The sequence below is a fragment of the Phycodurus eques genome, chromosome 1 (assembly GCF_024500275.1).
Source record: "Phycodurus eques isolate BA_2022a chromosome 1, UOR_Pequ_1.1, whole genome shotgun sequence".
NCBI lineage: Eukaryota > Metazoa > Chordata > Actinopteri > Syngnathiformes > Syngnathidae > Phycodurus > Phycodurus eques.
In genome coordinates this window covers 16150801-16171807 of record NC_084525.1, presented here as the reverse complement: position 1 = coordinate 16171807, position 21007 = coordinate 16150801, and the positions used below count along the sequence as shown (strand labels likewise).

Sequence of the window (21007 nt, the reverse complement as noted above, 5' to 3'; positions counted from 1 at the left end):
GGATAATGCAGGATTAATTCCCCGCATTAATTCCTGCGTGTTTCCCTGCATTATTTTATTGCTTTACACCAGGTAATAAAACCAGGATACAGCAGAATGAAACCAAACATTTACAGCAAAAGTGCTCATTTATTTATTTATTTTAGGACACATAAAAAGAGGATCTTAGACAAATACACTTATTTAGGAATATACTTGGTGCAGTGACAGACGGATGGACAATAGTAACAGTAACCAATCTGTTAAACTACATAGGTGTTCATCAAACACAGCCTGGTGGATTTAGAGGTTATTGCACCAACATGCTCACACTTGGTCATGGTGTCATATCAATAAGGCACAGACAACACTACACACCATAAAAGAATACAATATAAGGTCCCGTTGTCCTTAATTTCTCAGAAACACAATGCAGTGGTCAGAAACTATTTTTGAACTACAGTAAGTTTTTGGGCTCAATCGATGTCAATTTCATTATCACATACATGCAAATGAGTTCCTTTCCTGAAAACTTTACATTTGTTGTTACATTTGTCCCAGCATGCAGGGTTTGGAATTAAGCAAAACATGCCAAGAAGAGAAAAGTCCCAACGTTTTTTATGTTTGTTTTTGTTTTTTAAGAATCACAATCTGCAAAATGCAATGTTGATTTAAACACTGAACATTAAAAAACTTTAGGCAATTTCATGACACACATGGTCATACATTTGTTGGGACAGCATAGAACCAGCTCCCACGTTAAAAAGTTACAAATTACACTTGTGATACAAGGTATAAAAAAGTGCATTATCCTGAAAATTTAATCAGTAACTAGCCTGTAAATAATTGTAACTCCCCCCCCAAAAAATATTTTATTAGCACTGCTATTGTACAGTGTTAGTTTTTCACAAAAACACCCATTAAAAATAAACCAATCTTGTTAAAAAAACAGTACACTTTCCAAAATGCCCCACTAGTGATGTTAAGATTATTATAGTTTAGGTTCTCATAAATAGAACAGGAAAATATATTAACATTTTGCAGCCCAGATCAGAAAGGTATGCTGCCATTAAATTACACTATTTTGGAATCTCACCCATCAAGGTCCATTCATTCATCTTCCGTTCCGCTTACCCATCAAGGTCCTTCACACTTAAAAAAAAAAAAAAAAAAAAAAAAAAAAAAAAAAAAATATCATAAAGTCATGGTTGAGAAAATAAATCAGCACGACTGACTTCTGCTGCAAACCATTCAGTAATTTCCCAAGTACATAAAATTATATTTCTTATCTAATATAAGAGACTATATAAGGATACTTAACAGTCTTGTTGGTTTTTATGTATAAATGGGTACTCTTGTTTACATACAACCTGTATATACTATGTAACAGAACATTAATTATTCATGGCTAATTTCTAAGCATGGCAAAGCTGAAAAAAAAAAAGATCATGCTTGTATAGTTTATAAAAGTGAATGTGAACAGGTAGACAGTGTGGTCGCCTCGGTAACGCGCTCTCTAGTATTGTCTTTGTTTTGGTGTTTTTCGTCCGTCTTTGGAGACCTTACACGACTCACTTACACAAGGGGAGACCTGCTAACCATCAAGGAGGCTACTCCGGACTTTCTGTCACCAACTTTCGTGTCAATGTCTTTATGTCCCCAAAGTGTTCTGTAAATTGACTGTCTGTTGTACTAGAGCGGCTCCAACTACCGGAGACAAATTCATTGTGTGTTTTGGACACACTTGGCAAATAAAGATTGATTCTGATATACGTTCACCATCTTATGATCTGTAACTGAGCCAGTAGATGGTTTCTGCTGTCAAAACAGGCTTGATACATTCGTTCTGATACAACAATAGTTAATCAGTTAAAAATAAACTTGTCTCATAAAGAAAGTATTTTTTGGAGTAAATTCCATGGCAGGTGTCTGACTGTCTTGTGCATACTCTCCCTGTCCTTTCTCTGCTGTGTGGGGGCAACCATGACCTTTTACCTAAAGTTGCCAACAAAACAGAATGGGGAGTGGGACTGGGTAACAGCCATTACTTTTCAGCTTTTTTGGGGGGGGGGGGGGGGGGGGGGCATTCTGCCTACCAAAAGGTGGCATAAGATAATAATAAGATAATCTTACATTTATATAATAAGGTGGCTTATTATATAATTTGTGGCCTTATTTACACACCTATCAATAGCGATCTAGTTGAGGACAGCAATCATTTGACTTTGCACGAGGAAATCCATGTAGGACACTGGCCACTAGAGGCAGCATTGCCTCTAGTGGCCAGCAATTATACCTTGCAACAAATGGACCCAAGCAATGTGTGTGTATGATGTGACCAGTTACTTTCAGTGTTGCTTCTTGCTATCTTATTGTGTCCCACGGAATCTTTTACACAATTAAGCAACCAATAAAATTTTTTGACATGGCCAATTATTGTCTGTGTTGCTGGGTCTGCTGGTTGGTGGTCCCCCACGAACTCTGCCTAGGAACAAGCGACCAATACAAATGTGTGCCATAACATGGGGAAAAAAATCTGAGCAAGCAATCTGTTAGTGACAGTCCCCTCCAAAAGCACGGCAAGGTCAACTCCTTTGTTTTTGTTGTATACTGAAGACATTTGGGTTTCAGTGAGACAAAAGTTCAGAATTCCAGCGTTTATTTCACGGTATTTACCGATACGTTTGTTAAATAACTCAGGACTGAGCACATTTTTTTTAAGCCACCCACTTTTCAAGTGAACAAAAGTATTGGAACATAGATGATTAAATTAACTTAAAGTGAATAACATTTAATATTTGGTGGCATAACCCTTACTTGCAATAACTGCATCAAGCCTGCGACCCATTGAATTCTTCATTTGAAATGCTTTTCCAAGCCTTGACTGCAGCCTCTTTCAGTTCTTGATTGTTTCTGGGGGTTTCTCCCTTCAGTCTCCTCTTCCGGAGGTAAAATGCATGGTCTATTGGGTTAAGATCCGGTGATTGACTTGGCCAGTCTAAGACCTTCCCCTTTTTTCCCCCTGATGAAGTCGTTTGTTGTTTTGGCAGTGTGTTTTGGGTCATTGTCTTGTTGCATGATGAAGCTTCTCCCGATTAGTTTGGATGCATTTTTCTGTAAATTGCCAGACATAATGGTTTTGTAGACTTCAGAACTCATTCTGCTGCTACCATCATGAATTACATCATCAATAAATACTAGTGAGCCCGCTCCAGAAGCAGCCATGACATTACCTCCACCATGCTTCACAGATGAGCTTGTGTGTTTTGGATCATAAGCAGATCCTTTCTTTCTCCATACTTTGGCCTTTCCATCACTTTGGTAAAAGTTCATCTTGGTCTCATCAGTCCATTAAACTTTGTTCCAAAACCTTTGTGGCTCATCTCGGTACGTCTTTGCAAAATCCAATCTGGCCTTCCGATTCTTTCTTATGATGAGTGATTTGCATCTTCTGGTATGGCCTGTATATTTATTCTCTCAAAGTCTTATTCGAACTGTGGATTGTGATACCTTCACCCCTGCCCTGTGAGGTTGGTAGTGATGTCACGTCTGTTTCCTTTGGGTGTTTCTTTACAGTTTTCACAATGTTTCTGTCATCATCTGCTGTTGATACCCTTGGGTGACCTGTTCAATGTCTGTTGCTCAGTATACCAGTAGTTTCTTTCTTTTTCAGAACATTCCAAATTGCTGTATTGGCTATGCCCAATGTTTGTGCAATAGCTCTGATCGATTTTCCCTCTTCTCTCAGCTTCAAAATGGTTTGCTTTTCACCCATTGTCAGCTCTCTGGTCTTCATGTTTGCTTAAGAGAAAATGCAGTTTTCACAAGTGAAACCCAAAGCCAAAAACAAGCACTATCTAATGTTTAAGTAATAAATCTAAAAGGCAATACCTGAGCAACTACAAAAAAACCACCAGTCACATGTTCCAATATTTTTGCTCACTTGAAAAGTGGGTGGGTTCAAACAAAATGTGCTCTCCTGATTTGTTTAACACACCTAGATGTAAATACCATGAAATAAAAGCTGGAATTCTGAACGTTTGTCTCATATTCATCTTTTAATCTGAAACCCAAATGTCTTCAGTATACAACAAAAACAAATGAATTGACTTTGCCGCTCCAATACTTTTGGGAGGGGACTGTAGCTAATTGTGCTAACGAATTCTTCCGAGCAACAAGTGACCATACTCATTTTCTGTTGCTGGGCTTTATGTCGAGCTAATCGTGCCCCCGGGTTTTGCCAAGGAACAAGGCCTGCCACCGGAGCTGCTGAGACAGTTCTACACAGCGGTCATCCTATCAGTCCTGTGTTCTTCCATCACAGTCTGGTTTGGTGCTGCTACAAAAAAGGACAGACTCCGACTGCAACGGACAATCAAAACTGCTGAAAGGCTTGTCGGTACCCCACTACCCACCATTGAGGACTTGCACGCTGCCAGAACTAAGACAAGGGAATGCAAAATCCTCTCGGACCCTCCGCACCCCGGTCACCAGCTCTTCCAGCTCCTTCCCTCAGGTAGGCGCTACCGATCAATGCAAACTAGAACTAGTAGACATTCCAACAGCTTCTTCCCTCTTGCGATCAACTTCTTAAACACCTGACCTACAATTCCATTACAACATGCTGGAAATTTTTTGACTTGAGTTCGTTGTCACATTTCTGCGGGGCCAATTATGTATTACTCGTGCACTCACTGTAGTTGTCTCGCCATGCTGCACTATTTGCATATACTGGCCACTCATGCCAGAGTAGCATCTGCTCCATTTGCACACTGATTGAGGAGTATCTGTAACATTTGCACAACCAACATTGTCCCAGATTATCGCACTACTCGTCACTTTAAACCGCATACACTCCTTGAAGTCTCAGCGCCCTTTCCACAATGGTCATTGCACCGGACTATTGCAATATTAGTCATTTGAACTGCTCTAAGTGCTAGAGGACTCTGCATCTTTTTGCACAATTGTCCAAAAAAAAAAAAAAAAAAAATGTACCGGCATTACCAGATAACTAGCAACCCTTTACTGCTCAGTGACTGTTTTCTTTTTGTCAATGTCTTTCTGTCTCCAAAGTGTTCTGTAAATTTCTGTTGTCGTAATAGAGCGGCTCCAACTACCGGAGACAAATTACTTGTGTGTTTTTTGGACATACTTGGCAAATAAAGATGATTCTGATTCTGATACTATCTTGTGACAAGACCAGGGGAAAATCTGAGCAATTCTATTTTATGTTGCTGCACCCATTAGTATTAGTTGCAGGCTCTGCTGGCTAATGTTGCCACACAAACTCTGCCTAGCAACAATTGTTACATGTGGATATTGACACAGATGTTTAAGAGGAAATGTATATTGTCTGCATATGTCAAATCTGGGCGGCACAGTGGACAATTGGTTAGCACATCTGCCTCACAGGGTTCCTGGGACCCAGGTTCGAATCCGGCCTCGCCTGCGTGGAGTTTGCATGTTCTCCCTGTGCCTGTGTGGGGTTTCTCCGGATACTCCGGTTTCCTCCCACATCCCAAAAACTTGCACGGTAGGTTAATTGAAGACTCTAACTTGTCCATAGGTATGAATGTGAGTGTGAATGGTTGTTTGTTTAAATGTGCTCTGCGATTGACTGGCAACCCGTTCAGGGTGTACCCCGCCTCCAGCCCACAATTAGCTGGGAGAGGCTCCAGCCCACCCGCGTCCCTAGTGAGGATAAGCGGTGTAGAAAATGGATGGATGGATGTTCAATCTGAAAAGAGATGTGGATTTTAGCTCAAACAGCATAGCAACCTGATTTGAATTCAGTGTCTGTTACTGTCATTACACTGTGTACCAATGATGCTCACTATCCTTGCTCATCTATCAAAGCTCAAACAAAAGAAACTCCTCCAAGCGTCAGTAGAACAAAGCAGGGCCTAAAAGCGCAGCATCCTCTGTTTCGCATGCTGTACAATTAATGGGATGTTTAAAAAAAAAAAAGAAAAAGTGCTGCCATGGTTACGACCAGCGACCATCTCCTCTTCTTCCACTCAATCACTCCCCGCCCCCCAGCGGTGATGATATGCTAATGTTGTGCGGTAAAATGCACTCTTGTCATGTGACGGACCGCGTTTTTTGATCATTTAGAAACACCGAAACCTCTCAGTCTCTTGTACCAAATCCATTCAGGTCTGTATAATGCATGTGTGTGCTCTACCCGCAGTCGTGAACGTGCTTATCTAATGATTTTCAAGCAACCTCAAGATGAATTTTTTTTTATCATATACAGCATTGTTATGATTTTAGGGTTCATCACATTTTATTATTTGTCTGAATTAATATTTAGTTTTTAAATTGTTTTCATTTGTTTTTTAAGTTATTTGTAGTTTGTATTAATATTATGTAATGAGCATATAATTGCATTATAAAATCAATTATCAAAATATTTGTGTATTTTATGCACAATTAACTTTTTTCACTAGTCAATTAGAAGGTTTATGCTTAGACTAATAGGTCTGACTTTCACAAAATCTGCTAAGAGGGTGTATCATGGGTAAATAACAAGATTATATAATTTGTGGCCTTATTTACACACCTTTCAAGAGCGATCTAGTTGAGGACAGCAATCATTTGACTTTGCATGAGCAAATCCATGTAGGATACTGGCCACTACAGGCAGCATGGGTGAGGCTGCGCTGGAAAAAGTGGCCTTGCTGATGGTATGGACAAAGCCTGCCTGTCACCATGGCAACTCAATCAAACAAAGGGGAAAACATATCAGACTCTTTGAAGGTTTGATGGAGTCCGTGTAAAAAAGAACAGGTAAATATAGTTAAGAAAAGATATCCAGAAATTAATCTCTTTTCAGTTTTGCAGGAATCTTCTCAGTTACATCACATTAAATATGGACTTTTAATGTGTAGATCAGCATGAGCAACGAGTATATATTAAGTGGATTCTAAGGGGACACCTGTCAGATGTCTCTTATTTAAAAAAACAAAACACTGTCATTCACCAGATTAATTCCCAGTGTGTATTGTGGAGTTCATCCAAATTTTGGATTTGCCAAAATTATGTAAAATTATGCCATTCATGCATGATTCATTGACAAATGAAGAAAATAGCCAATAATGGCATCTCACAATAAAAATAAAAACTAGATACACAAACCTTTTTTTTTCCTTAGCACATCCCCTATTCAATAAAGTATATGAACTAATATTTGCATAAAACTAATTATGACCAGGAAATGTGGAGGAGAGGATTTGGAATTTCTATCAAGTTTCATGTGTCATTTGTAATACATTCATCTGGGGAAAGCTGATGAGGACAACTGACATTATATGCCCAAACAAATAAAGGTCATTATTGCACGACAAACCTGAGCATACTGCAACTTGAACTTGTACATCTATTTTCAACCAGTATGGTTTAGGCTGACTGTTAGTTAAACCATAGCGCTATATATTGTACAGTATATTTTTAAGAATGTGGTTTCCTTGGAGTTTTGACTGGCCTCTCTACGTTACGCAAGTCTACAAGCCTTGTAGTGATGGCTATGTGGTGTTGGGAAGGCGCTCTGTGATCCATCCGGTCACCTCGTTCAGCACGGACTCCGACACCTCCGGCAAGTCGTGGTGAAGGGCGTGGTAGCCTCCCTCGTAGACCTGCCAAGATACAATGCACCAGTTACAAGGGTCATGGTTTTCCTGCTAATAACTAGTACATCACATCACGCATGTAATGTGACACTGTACAATTACCGGACACTTCATTAGAAGTCATCAAAAACCTAGAGTTTCCTTTTGGAATCGATATTCCCAATGTCAGACATACTATACTTCAAAATATTCCGAGAAATGTGGGCCATTGATTACAGATGAGACTTGACCCCAAGAATGACCCCAAGCTGTTCTGTCAATTGTAGTATCTAGGGAAGTTGCATTTTGGAGTGCAAGCATAGCTAGCTAGCTAACGGCACGCTGGAGTGGTAGAAACGCGCCAAGTAATTACTACTAAGTAACTCGTCTTTGTGCCGGATAACGGATGATGCAAACCAAGGCGATCAAGTTCTTATACAGTAAATTGGGGGAGGAGGGACTCATGCCCAAGCCAAAAATCCGTCACCATTTTTGCCATGCCCAGAAAATCAGGAAAATTGAAATGGTGAAAAACAACTACAGTATTGCCACAACTGAATAACGTGGAACCTCGATAAAACGGACCCCCGATATAACGGGTATTGGATAAAACAGATCGTTGGGACTGAACGTGTCCAAAAATAGTTTCCATTTGTCACTTAAAATGCAGTTGACAAAGTCTGTTAGGTCCAGAATTGTCTGCTGTTGTTTACTGGCACTGTGGAGCAATGCAGGCAGAGAATGGGACTGATATATTTCTGGGTGACAGATATACATATACAGTTATATATGGCCATGTGACGATGGTTATATCTATTGTCTACTGTACATAAGAGCAGAGAGAGAGCGGCGTGGCTGCGGCGTTAACGCTGAGGTGTATTAAACAAGTGTTTGGTGTCTGGAACATGATATTTTTAGTCTTTTTTCTTTTTTTTTGTCAAGCCTTTGGCAACAGATTTGTAACTAGGAAGCACACTAATTGCTCACGGCTCATGAAAGCGACTCGCCTATGATGAGTACTGTACGTCAACAATGTCACCATGACCAAGCGCAGTGGTTAGTTTGCATAAAATGTGAAAGTTTTAAAAAAATATTTATTTACAATAACGTTGTATTGTACTGAGCGTTTTCAGCCACAAAAAAACCCCACAAAACAATAATTTTGTACTGTATAGTAATATGGGTGCATATGGTTTCAAAAAAACAAAGTGCTTCAATGTAACGGAAAATCGGCTACAGTATATGGGACGACCCCCCCGCCCCTATTAGTCAGTTCTATTTAGGTTCCACTGTACTATGTAGTTCTCATGTTTTCAACAACTATCTTCAAACAAATATAGTTAGAAACAAATATATGAATTCACTAATATGTGAAAAATAACTTACTTTTCAAAGGGGGTGAACTCATTTATGGTGATTGGAACCTCAATTTTCCAACGTACCATTTGGAATTCAACCAAATTCACAACCAATATAGGCCTAAAGTCACAGAAAACTATCGTCATGCATTATTATTATTATTAAACATACCGTAACCTCATTTCCAGAGTTAATAATGCTCAGTTTTGGTTGACACTATGGGAGAGCTTTTATTTAAACAATGTTTATAGTTGTGGTTGTAGTTTAGATTGCACTTCATCATTCCTAGTTGTTTAAAATATTTTGCTCCAGTCCTTCTCCGAGTTTTAGCTTGCTGAAAAATATGCAAAAATTTGCTGGCAGAAAATATAGTTTGATTTATTTTCCTTCCCAAAACACATTTCATCCAATAGACAATAAAGCACACACTGTTCCCACCTTTAGTTTCTTGTCTGAGCTGGGAGACTTGTCAAACATCATTTTGGAGCCTCGGATGTCACAGAGCTTGTCAGAGTCACCGTGCAGGAGCAGGAAGGGCCAGCTGATAGACGAGATCTCCCTCTCGATGCGATCCACCGCCCCCATTAGCTGCAGGCCGAACGACACACGCATCCCTCCATGGTAGTTCAGCTCGTCGGCGTCATAAGCCTCAACCTGGAAAGAGGTTGACACACGATGAGCTCTTATATTTCGCTGCTGCTCTGTCATCTGAAACAGAAATGATTTAGTTCGACACATAATGAGAATGCAGACCTCTGCCAAGGCCTAACAATCTTACTTTGGATTAGCACTGCAGTATACACCTTTAAACGCCTGAATTTGGACACTAATTGTTTGGACACCATTATTCACTGAGAAAAAGAAGCTGTTGACAAATTCTAATCTTTAAACATAACAACTGGAAACACAATGAAAATATCAGGATCCACATAACAATGAAAATGATTCTTAATGCATACAACCTGCAACAAAAGTTGTGTTTTGTGTAGTATGGTCAACCCACCAGTAAGCTATGACACTAAGTGCAGAGGCCACTCCTTGAAGCAGGTATCATGCACAGAGGGATGTCAGAGGATTATTTGAATTTAAGGATTATGCTTTCGATCAAATTAGGGAAAAAAGAGAATGACAACATGCAAGGTTTGCAACTCAAAGAAAGAGACAAAACAACTACAATGTCTAGCTTCATCTGTCTCTATAAAACTCACAAAAAGCTAAGCTATATTAGCTTCGGTTTAGCTAACACTGACTCATCTTAATGTCAGTTATGCATCAGTTATAGCTACGGAGAATAGTTCTTACAGCTAACCAACACAAGTACAGATAGGTCTACTGAGTGCAAAGTGGTTAAAGTGTGACTATGCTGTGGCAGACAAAAGGGCCTATCGCACTGGCGGACACGTCACCGAGACTGCCGAAGCTGATCAGTCACAGTGACTCCAGGTCCCGGGAGACCAAAATATGGCCTGCGCTCTCACTAGGAAGATTTTTGGGAGACATCACCAGACAACACGACAACCCGTAAATTGCTGATGAAGGCCTATATAAAGTATATATATTATTTAAATAAATATATAACGTATATTGTGTGTATGTGTGTGTGCGTGCTTTGCGTGTTCTGCCAAACTCGGGACAGTCCACTCATTGTAAGTGACATTAAGCTTTTTCTCTATATACAGTTAAGTGTATAGGAAAACGTTTTCATATCAATAAAATCCAAAAAAATCCACGGTGGCCGACTGGTTAAAGCGTCAGCCTCACAGTTCTGAGGACCCGGGTTCAATCCCCGGCCCCGACTGTGTGGAGTTTGCATGTTCTCCCCGTGCCTGCGTGGGTTTTCTCCGGGCACTCCGGTTTCCTCCCACATCCCAAAAACATGCATAAATTGGAGACTCTAAATTGCCCGTAGGTGTGACTGTGAGTGCGAATGGTTGTCTGTTTGTATGTGCCCTGCGATTGGCTGGCAACCAGTTCAGGGTGTACCCCGCCTCCTGCCCGATGACAGCTGGGATAGGCTCCAGCACGCCCGCGACACTAGTGAGGATAAGTGGCTCAGAAAATGGATGGATGGATGGATGAACTGGTCATAAGTAGAGATGTCCAAATACATTTTGGTGACAATCGATCGAGGTTTTGTGACATCGTAAGTGACATTAAGCTTTTTCTCTATATACAGAAAACGTTTTCATGTCAATAAAATTCGAAATATTGGGGCGATCATTCTGATATTTTCAGAGGTTGAAGTGGGCATAAGTAGAGATGTCCTTATAAATTTCTGTGATGATTGGTTGCAGTTTTGTGACAATAAGGTCCGTTCAGGTTTTTCTCTATAGTGAGCATATAAGAGTCGCCAAAAGGTGTCGAACATTTTCGATTTCACCGCGATTCCCTGGTGGCACGTTTGTCTCCAGGAGACTCCAGGAAAGATCCCAGAGAATATAAGAGAATAAGTCGACATCAGGTCTCCAACTAGTCTCCAGGCCAGTGAGATAGGGGTCTCACAAGGCATGGTAGTGTTAAGATTTACTTTTAATGGGAACCGTGTTGTTTGGTTGATCACCTTTTTTGCCAGTGCATCAAAGTCTGGGTTAGTTTTGTTGTGGAAATTCTCTGAACACATCTGAGGTGTTCATCACTCAGCTGGGATCTGTCGGATGCTTTGTTGGTGTTCATCACACTAAAAGTCTGTTCACACACATATGTAGAGGCAAACACCACAGCTGATGTCATATTCCTCCAAAACTGCAATGGTTCCTTAACAAATTAAGACATACAGCCTTTGACTGGACTTCAGTTAAAAAGTATTTCGTAGTCCATTCTCTATTAAACACTCGGCACTCACTGTCGACTTTTCTTTTCTTTGGCCCACTCATGGTTGAAGGGTCCCGGAGCAGTAGCAGAGTAAAAACAGAATAGCCAAAGTCAAGTCAATGTATCACAGGACTGTGCTACCTGGTGGAACCACTCGGCATTACAGGACAAGATCAAATTAATGCAGTCGTGATTTTGATATAATTTGGGCGATTTATCTTTGGCGGGCCGGATTGAAATGATCAACGGGCCGGATGTGGTCCGCAGTTTGCCGAGCCCAGCCCTACCCCATAGACCAGTCATATGAAGAACATGGGTGATTGTTGTCATTGGTAGGACACAACCAGAACATTCCAGAAATTCCTGCAGATCCTTTAAAATTGCTGTATGGCTCTTGACAGCCTCTTTTTCTTTCAGCCACCATCATGCATGCATGACGCTTGCCTATCTAACTAAGGATTAAGTCTGGGCATGTGTTTTGTTTCTTTTTTGTCTTATTATGACACTTATAAAGTAGAAGCAGCACAGTAAGTGTTTTGTTGGTTGTGTGTGATTATTTGATAGGGGTTTACGTATTGTGTGTGACCAGAGTCAAAAGAATCAAAGAATGAGTCAGTAGGATAGAGGAGTTGTGTCATGGGAGAAGTAAAAGGACAGTATAATTACAATCCTTTAAAATTGGGTTTGAACAGAAGAGGACACACACACACACACACACAACACTTGCACGCAATGATTCCCCATGAGACTTTGTAAATTCTATTGTTTGCAATGTCTGTTCATGTCAGTGCTGAACCAGACAACAATTCATTTGGCATCCTGTTATGTCTCACCTGTTTCTTGTCCCGTGAGACCCATTTGGACTCAATGGAGCCCAGAGTAAAATTGGGCAGCATGTGATTCAAAACCTTGGCCAGGAAAACCTGCAGACAGTGAATAAACAAAGACACAACAAACCCTTGAATGCATTTTAAATACAACTCGAACAGGTCCATGAAAAATGTGAACGTCATACAAACCGGAAGAACATATTTTGTAGCCTGAGTTGACCTGTTTTTGGCAATTATTTTACAGCATCTGACCAATTAGTAGTTTGCCAAAACCAGCCTGTTAGCACCAATAACCGAATAACTGAATAAGCCTAATGCTAAAAAACTAACAGATACAAATATAGTAGTTCCTGCAAAAACTATAAAAAAATAATAAAATAAAAAAGATTAGCAATGAAGAGAAGCCTTTCTACTTTGCAAATGGTAAAGTGTAACATGTACAGATATTTAATTGTAATCCCAGCACCCTCAATCATTGGTCACAAATTCCAAAATATGTAGGGTTCTTGCAGTTATGAAGCATAAATATGTGACAATTCAGAACTTGGCTACCTGTAATCATTCAGTTCTTGTGTTGTCATATTATAATATCTGTAATTTGGAGTAATCTATCTGGTACAAATTATTCCAGTAAGAACACAAACAGTAAAAATGTCCTTGGTCAAACCATTACCAGCTCAATTCTCAACATCTGCAAAGAACAAACCTCTCTAAAAGAATAAGCATTAAAAACAGGGACTGGCAGAGAGTTGAAAGGGGAATATTTGCTGATGTTTGACCAGGGCAATTTGTGTCTGCTATTATTAAAAAATGAACAGTGATCTTGTTTAGCAGAAGAATAATGCCCAAAAGCTTATTTAACAAAAAAGCATCTGAGCCAAAACCTGCCAAAACCACAATGAGTAAAAAAAAAAAATCAAAGAAGAACGGAAAAGTAGCATGGATTATAAAATGTACCTTAAATGGTGTGGCTGCATCAGGGTTCATCTGGACCATGGGACCAATCAGAACCACTCCAGTAAATTCAGTAGGCCTCTCACAAGCTGTAAGGATGGATATAGCGCCACCCTGCGTGGGGAAAATCACAGGTTGGGGGTAGAACCGGTTCAATGGAAAAGGGGCATTTGAGCTTCTTCCACACTCCCCACTTAACAGCCCCATGGGCTCACAAAGCCTTTTCCACTGCACGGTCCCTCCTTGGCTCAACATGGCTCTAATCACTATTAATGCATTTTCATAGGCAAAACTATGCATTATTTCCAGTGACTGGTTAGTGGGTGACATAAAGCACTGCAGATCGCTGATTGGTTGAGCAGATTCATCTTCACTGCATCATTGAGGATACACAACAAAAACAAACACGCGCTGAGAGCGTTACCTTTCTTAGATCCAGTAGTGGGTCTCTGTGCTTCCAGAATTGCAGTCAAATTGGCAACACTTTTATATTTGCTAAATGATTAATAAAATTTAGTATTACTAATATCAATAAGGCTCAACACCATTTTTGTCTGTGGAACCGATCCTCAGCTATTCACTGAAACACTCACCTATTTGCATTTTTTTGTGCTCTTTCTATAAACTTTATATGTTGGGGAGAAGTTAAGTTTAGCCTGGGTTTTTAGCAGAGGTTAAGGAGAGCTTGTCGCTCCATGTGCATATACACCCTCAAAACCTTTGAAAATCTAATTATCTGTACGCCATTTTAAGGGTAGTAAGAAGAAGAGTCTAAAAATATAGAAGTCATAGTTTGTGGTATATTTACAGTATAAGTACAGTGGAACACCACATACAGTTCGGAACCCGCGGAATCAGCTATTCGCAGATTTTAATTTTTTTTCTTTGTTATTTTAGTTTTTTCAATTTTGTTTTGGTGAGGACCAACCTCAAAAACGCTTATTGGCAGCTTATCCCCGCTTATTCCATAATTGTTTTATATATATATATATGGTGGCACGGTGTACGACTGATTAGAGCGTCTGCCGAACAGTTCTGAGATCCGGGGTTCAATCCCCGGCCCCGCCTGTGTGGAGTTTGCATGTTCTCCTCATGCTTGCGTGGGTGTTCTTCGGGCACTCCGGTTTCCTCCCACATCCCAAAAAAACATGCATGGTAGGTTAATTGACAACTCTAAATTGCCCGTAGGTGTGACTGTGAGTGTGAACGGTTGTTTGTTTATATGTGCCCTACGATTGGCTGGCAACCAGTTCAGGGTGTATCCCGCCTCCTGCCCGATGATAGCTGGGATAAGCTCCAGCACGTCCGCGACCCTTGTGAGGAGAAGCGGCTCAAAAAATGGATGGATGGATGGATGGATATATATATTTATATATATATATGCGACAGCGGCAATAATAGCCAAACTAATCTCTTTTGCCATACTTTCATAGAATTACCTATGACTCTTGCATAAAACAGATTGAAATGAGTACTAAATATATAATCAGAAGGCTTAAGCTGAGAGCAAACCTTGTTAAAAACGGAACAAAGACCTGGATTCAAAGAGCGATGCTGAGAGCTTCCACTGTGACAGACAGTAAGGAAGGATTGTCTGTCTTCTAATAGGAGTGGGAAGCAAAGTAGGTGAGAGGTTCTGGTGAGAAGAGCTCTGGGAAAACTACTCAGAGGCCAACAAGACCATAAAACAACCAGGCTTTTGTCTGAGTGGGCGTGAATTTCTATCCTGCTGTTTTCTTTTTTTAGAGACAATTGAAGCAATGTAAAGGGAAAGAAAGGCCTGACACACCTTCGCACTCACGCTGAGATGTAAGCGATGACAGTTGTCTGACAACCATAAGCCCCACCAATTGACACTAGTGTGGTTTCTCGGTGCAAACCGGCCCACCAACAAACAAATGCAAAAAGGGTGATAATTGTGTGCCAGTGAATCCTGTTCTTCTGGAGACTAATTGGCTCCAACTTTGTTTATGTGAGCATTCTTTGTCACTTGTGTGAATATTCAACAGACTTTGGTCAGTAACAGGCTTTCTTGCTGAAAAGAGCCACTAAGTAGTTTCCACCCAAAAAAAAATCTCACTTTCTAAACACTCATAGGTCTGCTTGCACACAAATCAACACATGAACGCATGCACACACACGCACAAACACACACAAGCTGTTTGGAGAATCGTCTCACTAGCATCACAGTTCACTTTGGTTCATTTCATTTTCATGTCCCTCCATGTCAGACAAAGTGTGACTCCAACACACACACACAAACACTGATTTATTGGTCAATAAATGAGTGGAATAATTGGAATGGCTGATCACATGTAAAATTGGAGAATGCGGGTGAGGATTTGTGAGAACACAGATGCTCTCTGTCAGAATAGTGATGATAAAGGGGTCACATGCACAAGAACATTTTGACCAGAAGAAAAATAAATACAATGTTGTTCTGTTAAAACCTCCTCTTGTGTAACTTTTGGCCAACTTTTGAGTGAATGCGAGGCTTTGTAAAGCGCTTTTGGGCAGCGTGAGATGTATATAAAGTGCAATCCATTTGCCATTTCTTCACGCTCGGTCGATCCAATCAGGCGCCTTACTGAGTCGCTCTCTCTCTTACCCCCGCCCCCTTTTTGGACTAGCTGTTTCTGCATTAAGAGCCATGGATACCAATGCTACAACATGTATCACTATTATTATCATCAGTACTATTATTATCATCAGTACAAGCAGTAGTCCTGTTCACAGTACAGTTAAATCTGTATTGCCTATCATGAACTGTAAAACTATAACAGTATTGATTCACAGGCTGTAACGTAGTTAAGCATCAAATGTGGTGACACCATGTGGTCTCCAAAGAATGTCATCATATCGGCAGCATTTCTGCAAACATTCCGTCAAATACACAGGTTTTTTTTTTCCATTTTCTCCTCCTTTGTGCGTCATCCTGGCCGCTGATGAAAAGAAATCCACACAAACAATCCAGCACCAGCCCAACCTAATAGCAACAGGATACAGGGTCACAACACCGGGAAGCTATGAAGCCTGTAAAAACTATGAACTACTAAGAACTACAGTGTTCCCTCATTTTTCGCAGATAATGGTTACCAGAACCCCCCGCGAAAGGTGAAAAACTGCAAAGTAGGATTTGCCCCCCCCCACCCCTATGAATTTTTGTGGATGTGTATGTGGGTACCAGAATGTTTAAAATATGTAGACAGTATTTATACTTTACATATTTGAGACAAAGACTACAACAGTACACGTCTTTACTTAAATCTTTAATTATAAAACCTTATATAGTAATTAACATTTACTTTGTCCTGATAATATTAGTGTCCAAACTCACGGTCTTTTCCCTGCAATCAGCAATCCACAATGCAGCTTCCATTTTCACAATTCTCTTATTACGCGGAGTTGCCACACGTTTCGCTTCCTTATTGAAGGTTATTGAAGCAGCTTTGCAGCTGTTTGCTTCCTCTTTCTTTATTTACCGCACTGTAGATTCATTCACGCTATAATGGTATGCCACAGATGCATAACTTTTGCCCCCTTTGATCAAATCTAAAAGTTTCACTTTTTCGCTGATGGTCATCATCATCTTCCTCTTGGGCACCCCGGAGGAAGTTTAGCAGGGGCACAGCACTTCGGCGGCATTGTAAGGGCTTGCTTAACTAATCAAAAAAATTATCGCTTAAACAAATGTTATTGCGAACACAACAGCGTGGATGAGACTGGCGAGACACAACAAGAGCATATGCTGGGTGAGACTGCGATGATGCGCAGCCAATCAGCTCACGGGATAGCTCTCATTAATCGATGTCGCGCCGGGAATCAATCACGTGGCTTGTATGAGTGCCCGTACAGTACAGGCATGTACAAAGACTCTGAGTCAACTCATCTCTTTGTTTGGCATGCAGGGAAACCTTCTCCCGCGCGCATCAACATGAAATTTATTTATTTATTTTTGTGAATATCTTGGAAAAACCCGCAAAGCACTGAAGCCGCAAAACGTGAAGCGCAAAGTGGCGAGGGAACACTGTACTATGAATTTGATAGGACTTTGTAAAAGTGATAGGACTTTGTAAAATTCCATATCAGCTCCCTTTCAATTGAATAAAAGGGAAGTAAAGTGAATTAACACCAGCATAAAGACTCACATGGTGTAAATTCTATTATTATTATTATTATTATGTTCAACTTAACTTAGCCGTATTGTGGACAAAGGCATGTGTTCTGAATGATCACTCACACATAGGCGACGAAGCTGACTTGGCGATGAGTTCGGGTTCTGATTGTTGTTGACAGCCAGGACAGATGTCGACCACTTTCCTACTTCACAAATTCATACTTCACACTTCTAATTGTTACAAAATTTGCTGCCATTTCACATTCAATCACATAAAATTATGTGAGGTGACACATTTGTTCCAAAGATTTTGGTCAGTTTCAAATTGTACAAACTTTAAATTCTAAGGTTGCACTGTAAGTGACTAACATGAGCTACATCCATCCATCCATCCAGCCAGCCATCTTCTACCGCTTATCCGAGGTCGGATCGCGGGGGCAGTAGCTTTAGCAGGGACGCCCAGACTTCCCTCTCCCCAGCTACTTCATCCAGCTCTTTCCGGGGGGATCCCGACGCGTTCCCAGGCCAGCCGAAGGACGTAGTCTCTCCAGCGTGTCCTGGGTCGTCCCCGGGGTCTCCTCCCGGGGGGTACGTGCCCGGAACACCTCACCAGGGAGGCGTCCGGGAGGCATCCGAATCAGATGCCCCATCCACCCCATCTGGCTCTCCGATGTGGAGAAGCAGCGGCTCTACTCTGAGATCCTCCCGAATGACCGAGCTTCTCACCATATCTCTAAGGGAGAGTCCGGACACCCTGCGGAGGAAACTCATTTCGGCCGCTTGTATGCGGGATCTTGTTCTTTCGGTCACGACTAACAGAGCTACAGTTGCGCTCAAATAAGAATATTAGAGGATTTGGAATCATTTAATTGTGTTGGTTTTAAATAAGCACTGACTATACCAGCACACAAATGTGTCTCACTAAGATGCAGCTTGTGCAGTATCTATTCTTTTGACGACATTATTTATTATTGTACACTATTAAAAGCAATTTAAAAAAAACTTTTTTTTTTTTTTAAGATATGTCTATTGTGAAGACTCGAGCACAATATAAAAACCCCAATTCCAATGAGGTTGAGACATTGTGTTATTTAACAAGCAAATATTGACATATTGTTCTTTGTAGATCCACAGAGCTGCTCATCTCTACAGCAAACACCTGTTTTTCTCATTGAATGTAATCTATCAGGGCTCTATAACTTCTGCACTAGCAGCACTGGTGTGAAACGTTTTCAGTTGGTCGCACCAGCACATGATTTGGTCGCACCCTTTTTTGAGGAGGTAAAGCATGACCATGGCATGCGATAGTTTCGTATGAAGATTGACAGTTACTCGAGATATGACATTTGCAAAATATATTACTGTAAATAAGAATTTTGTCCACCACAAGCAGTGGCAGACAAGAGAGGTCAATTAGTTTAAAAAAAAAAAAGCTTTACTTATATTTGACCATTTGTTGAACTAGAGGGACCAGCAGCCAGTTCTTATAGTGAGGGCTGATAGAAAACCACTTTATTTTTAGCATTACCACAACCATATGATTGACATACATTTAAAAACGATTGCATAAGTTTATCACCACCATATAAAAGTATCATTTATTAGTCACACACTTTTCAAAAGAAACCAATTTACCTATTTAAAGTCCCAAACAGAACAAGGATAAATCATTACTACAGCAATTATTGCACTTTATTTTAATAGTTTTTTTCCTCCTATGCAATCCTCTTTAAAGGAGTCGACATGGCCTTTTTAACTTCGTACATATCTTTATATGTCTATGCTATAAACAGGGTTGTGACTAAGGTTACTTTAAAGACAGATGGATAGATAGATTTGCTAGTTTCATAACAAAGTTATTAAAACCTTTGAACAACGAGTGAAATGAAAATGAGAGACAAATTAAATGGGCAATGTTTACAGTTAGCAGTATAGCACCCAACACCCCCCTCATTCCCCCACGCACACACACACACTTGCAATTTTGAGACGATCATATTCATCATCAGACGATCATCATCGTCACCCGGGGAAACAACTTTTGGTTTTATTCCAGTGACAATTTTAGCAGCACTGATTATGACAATGTTGTGTGTAAAAAGAAAAGGAGTAGATTGCGGTGGAAAAAGGCGACTTTCAACCATTCAACCATTAAAACAGGCTCGCGCAAGTGCGACAAGATGACATTTTTAATCATACAAGCTGAAATAAGGCTGCAAATGCGACCAATTTGGTCGCAGTCTCAAGCCCTGTATACAATGGGGAAAAACCCCAGTAATAATTAATGCTACTTATGCTGCAGCAAAAAATAGAGAAAAAAGCCATTTGTATCCAGACTGGACTCACCCACATTGTGTTGAAATTGTTCTGAAATTGTCTGCATGCCTCATACCATTGAATGACCCACAATGAAGACAGGTAGGCCAGGGTGGCGAGACTTCATCAAGTCGATGTGCTGCAGTGAGTCTCGGATGTACATCTGGAAGTCCTTTATGTTCATTCTGTCTCCTTCACTCTGACCATGGCCAACTGTAGAGGTAAAACAACCAAGTCGGAATAATAATACGCTATGAAGCATATATCAACAAAAAGGAGGGTTGGAATTTTAAGTATTTCCACAGCTGGATGTCATTTATAAAAAATGAAGTAGACTTAAATGTGAAACAGTGAGGCGGCAGTTGGTCATCTGCAAGAACTTGAAATGCAAACTCCACACGGGAAATGCAAACTCCACACGGGATTGAACCCGGGTCCCCAGAACTGTGAGGCTGACGCTCTAACCAGTCGTCCACCGTGCCGCCACACACACACACACACACACACACACACACACACACACACACACACACACGCACACACACACACACACACACACACACACGCACACACACACACACACACACACACACACACAAATCAGTTGTGTCTATGTCTCTAACTGAATAAATTCACTCAAAATGCTTCCTGTCCAACTCCTTGCCAACTTTGGTCTTTGTAAACATAATTCGAGGTGAGGTGTTCACTAAAACGGACAAAGCAGCCTGTGAGTCATTGGGGTACGGCACGTCATGGAAATATGCAAGATCATTCGCATGAGCTTAGGAAGCAGATGCATATGAAGCAAAAGCTGGGAGGTGCTGTGGGTTGCCATGGCAACCATTGATCCAGTAACACCAATGACGCCCTCTAAGCATTCACATCACATGCTTGTGACACCTTCATCATCTTGTGCGGTTTAAAGGTGTGTGAATGAATAAATTGCCAGACGTGGATGCCTTCAATACTCACATTAATACTTGCCTATCACCAATCATTTCCTCCAGTTGGTGGAGGGATAACCGACTCAAGAT

General features: G+C 40.7%; 1 protein-coding gene across 3 annotated transcripts in view; it reads right to left on the bottom strand.

The window, feature by feature from the left end:
• Positions 1-109: 109 nt before the first annotated feature.
• mgll (monoglyceride lipase) overlaps positions 110-21007 on the bottom strand; it is a 42487-nt gene continuing 21589 nt past the window's right edge. For all 3 annotated transcript variants that reach the window (XM_061680476.1, XM_061680468.1, XM_061680459.1), the window contains 5 exons: positions 20050-20186; positions 13544-13654; positions 12590-12679; positions 9384-9599; positions 110-7613 (listed from right to left, as the gene is read on the bottom strand). In XM_061680476.1, coding sequence (XP_061536460.1) covers positions 7503-7613; positions 9384-9599; positions 12590-12679; positions 13544-13654; positions 20050-20186 — 665 coding nt within the window. In that variant the 3' untranslated portion in view covers positions 110-7502. The remainder of the gene's footprint in view (positions 7614-9383; positions 9600-12589; positions 12680-13543; positions 13655-20049; positions 20187-21007) is intronic.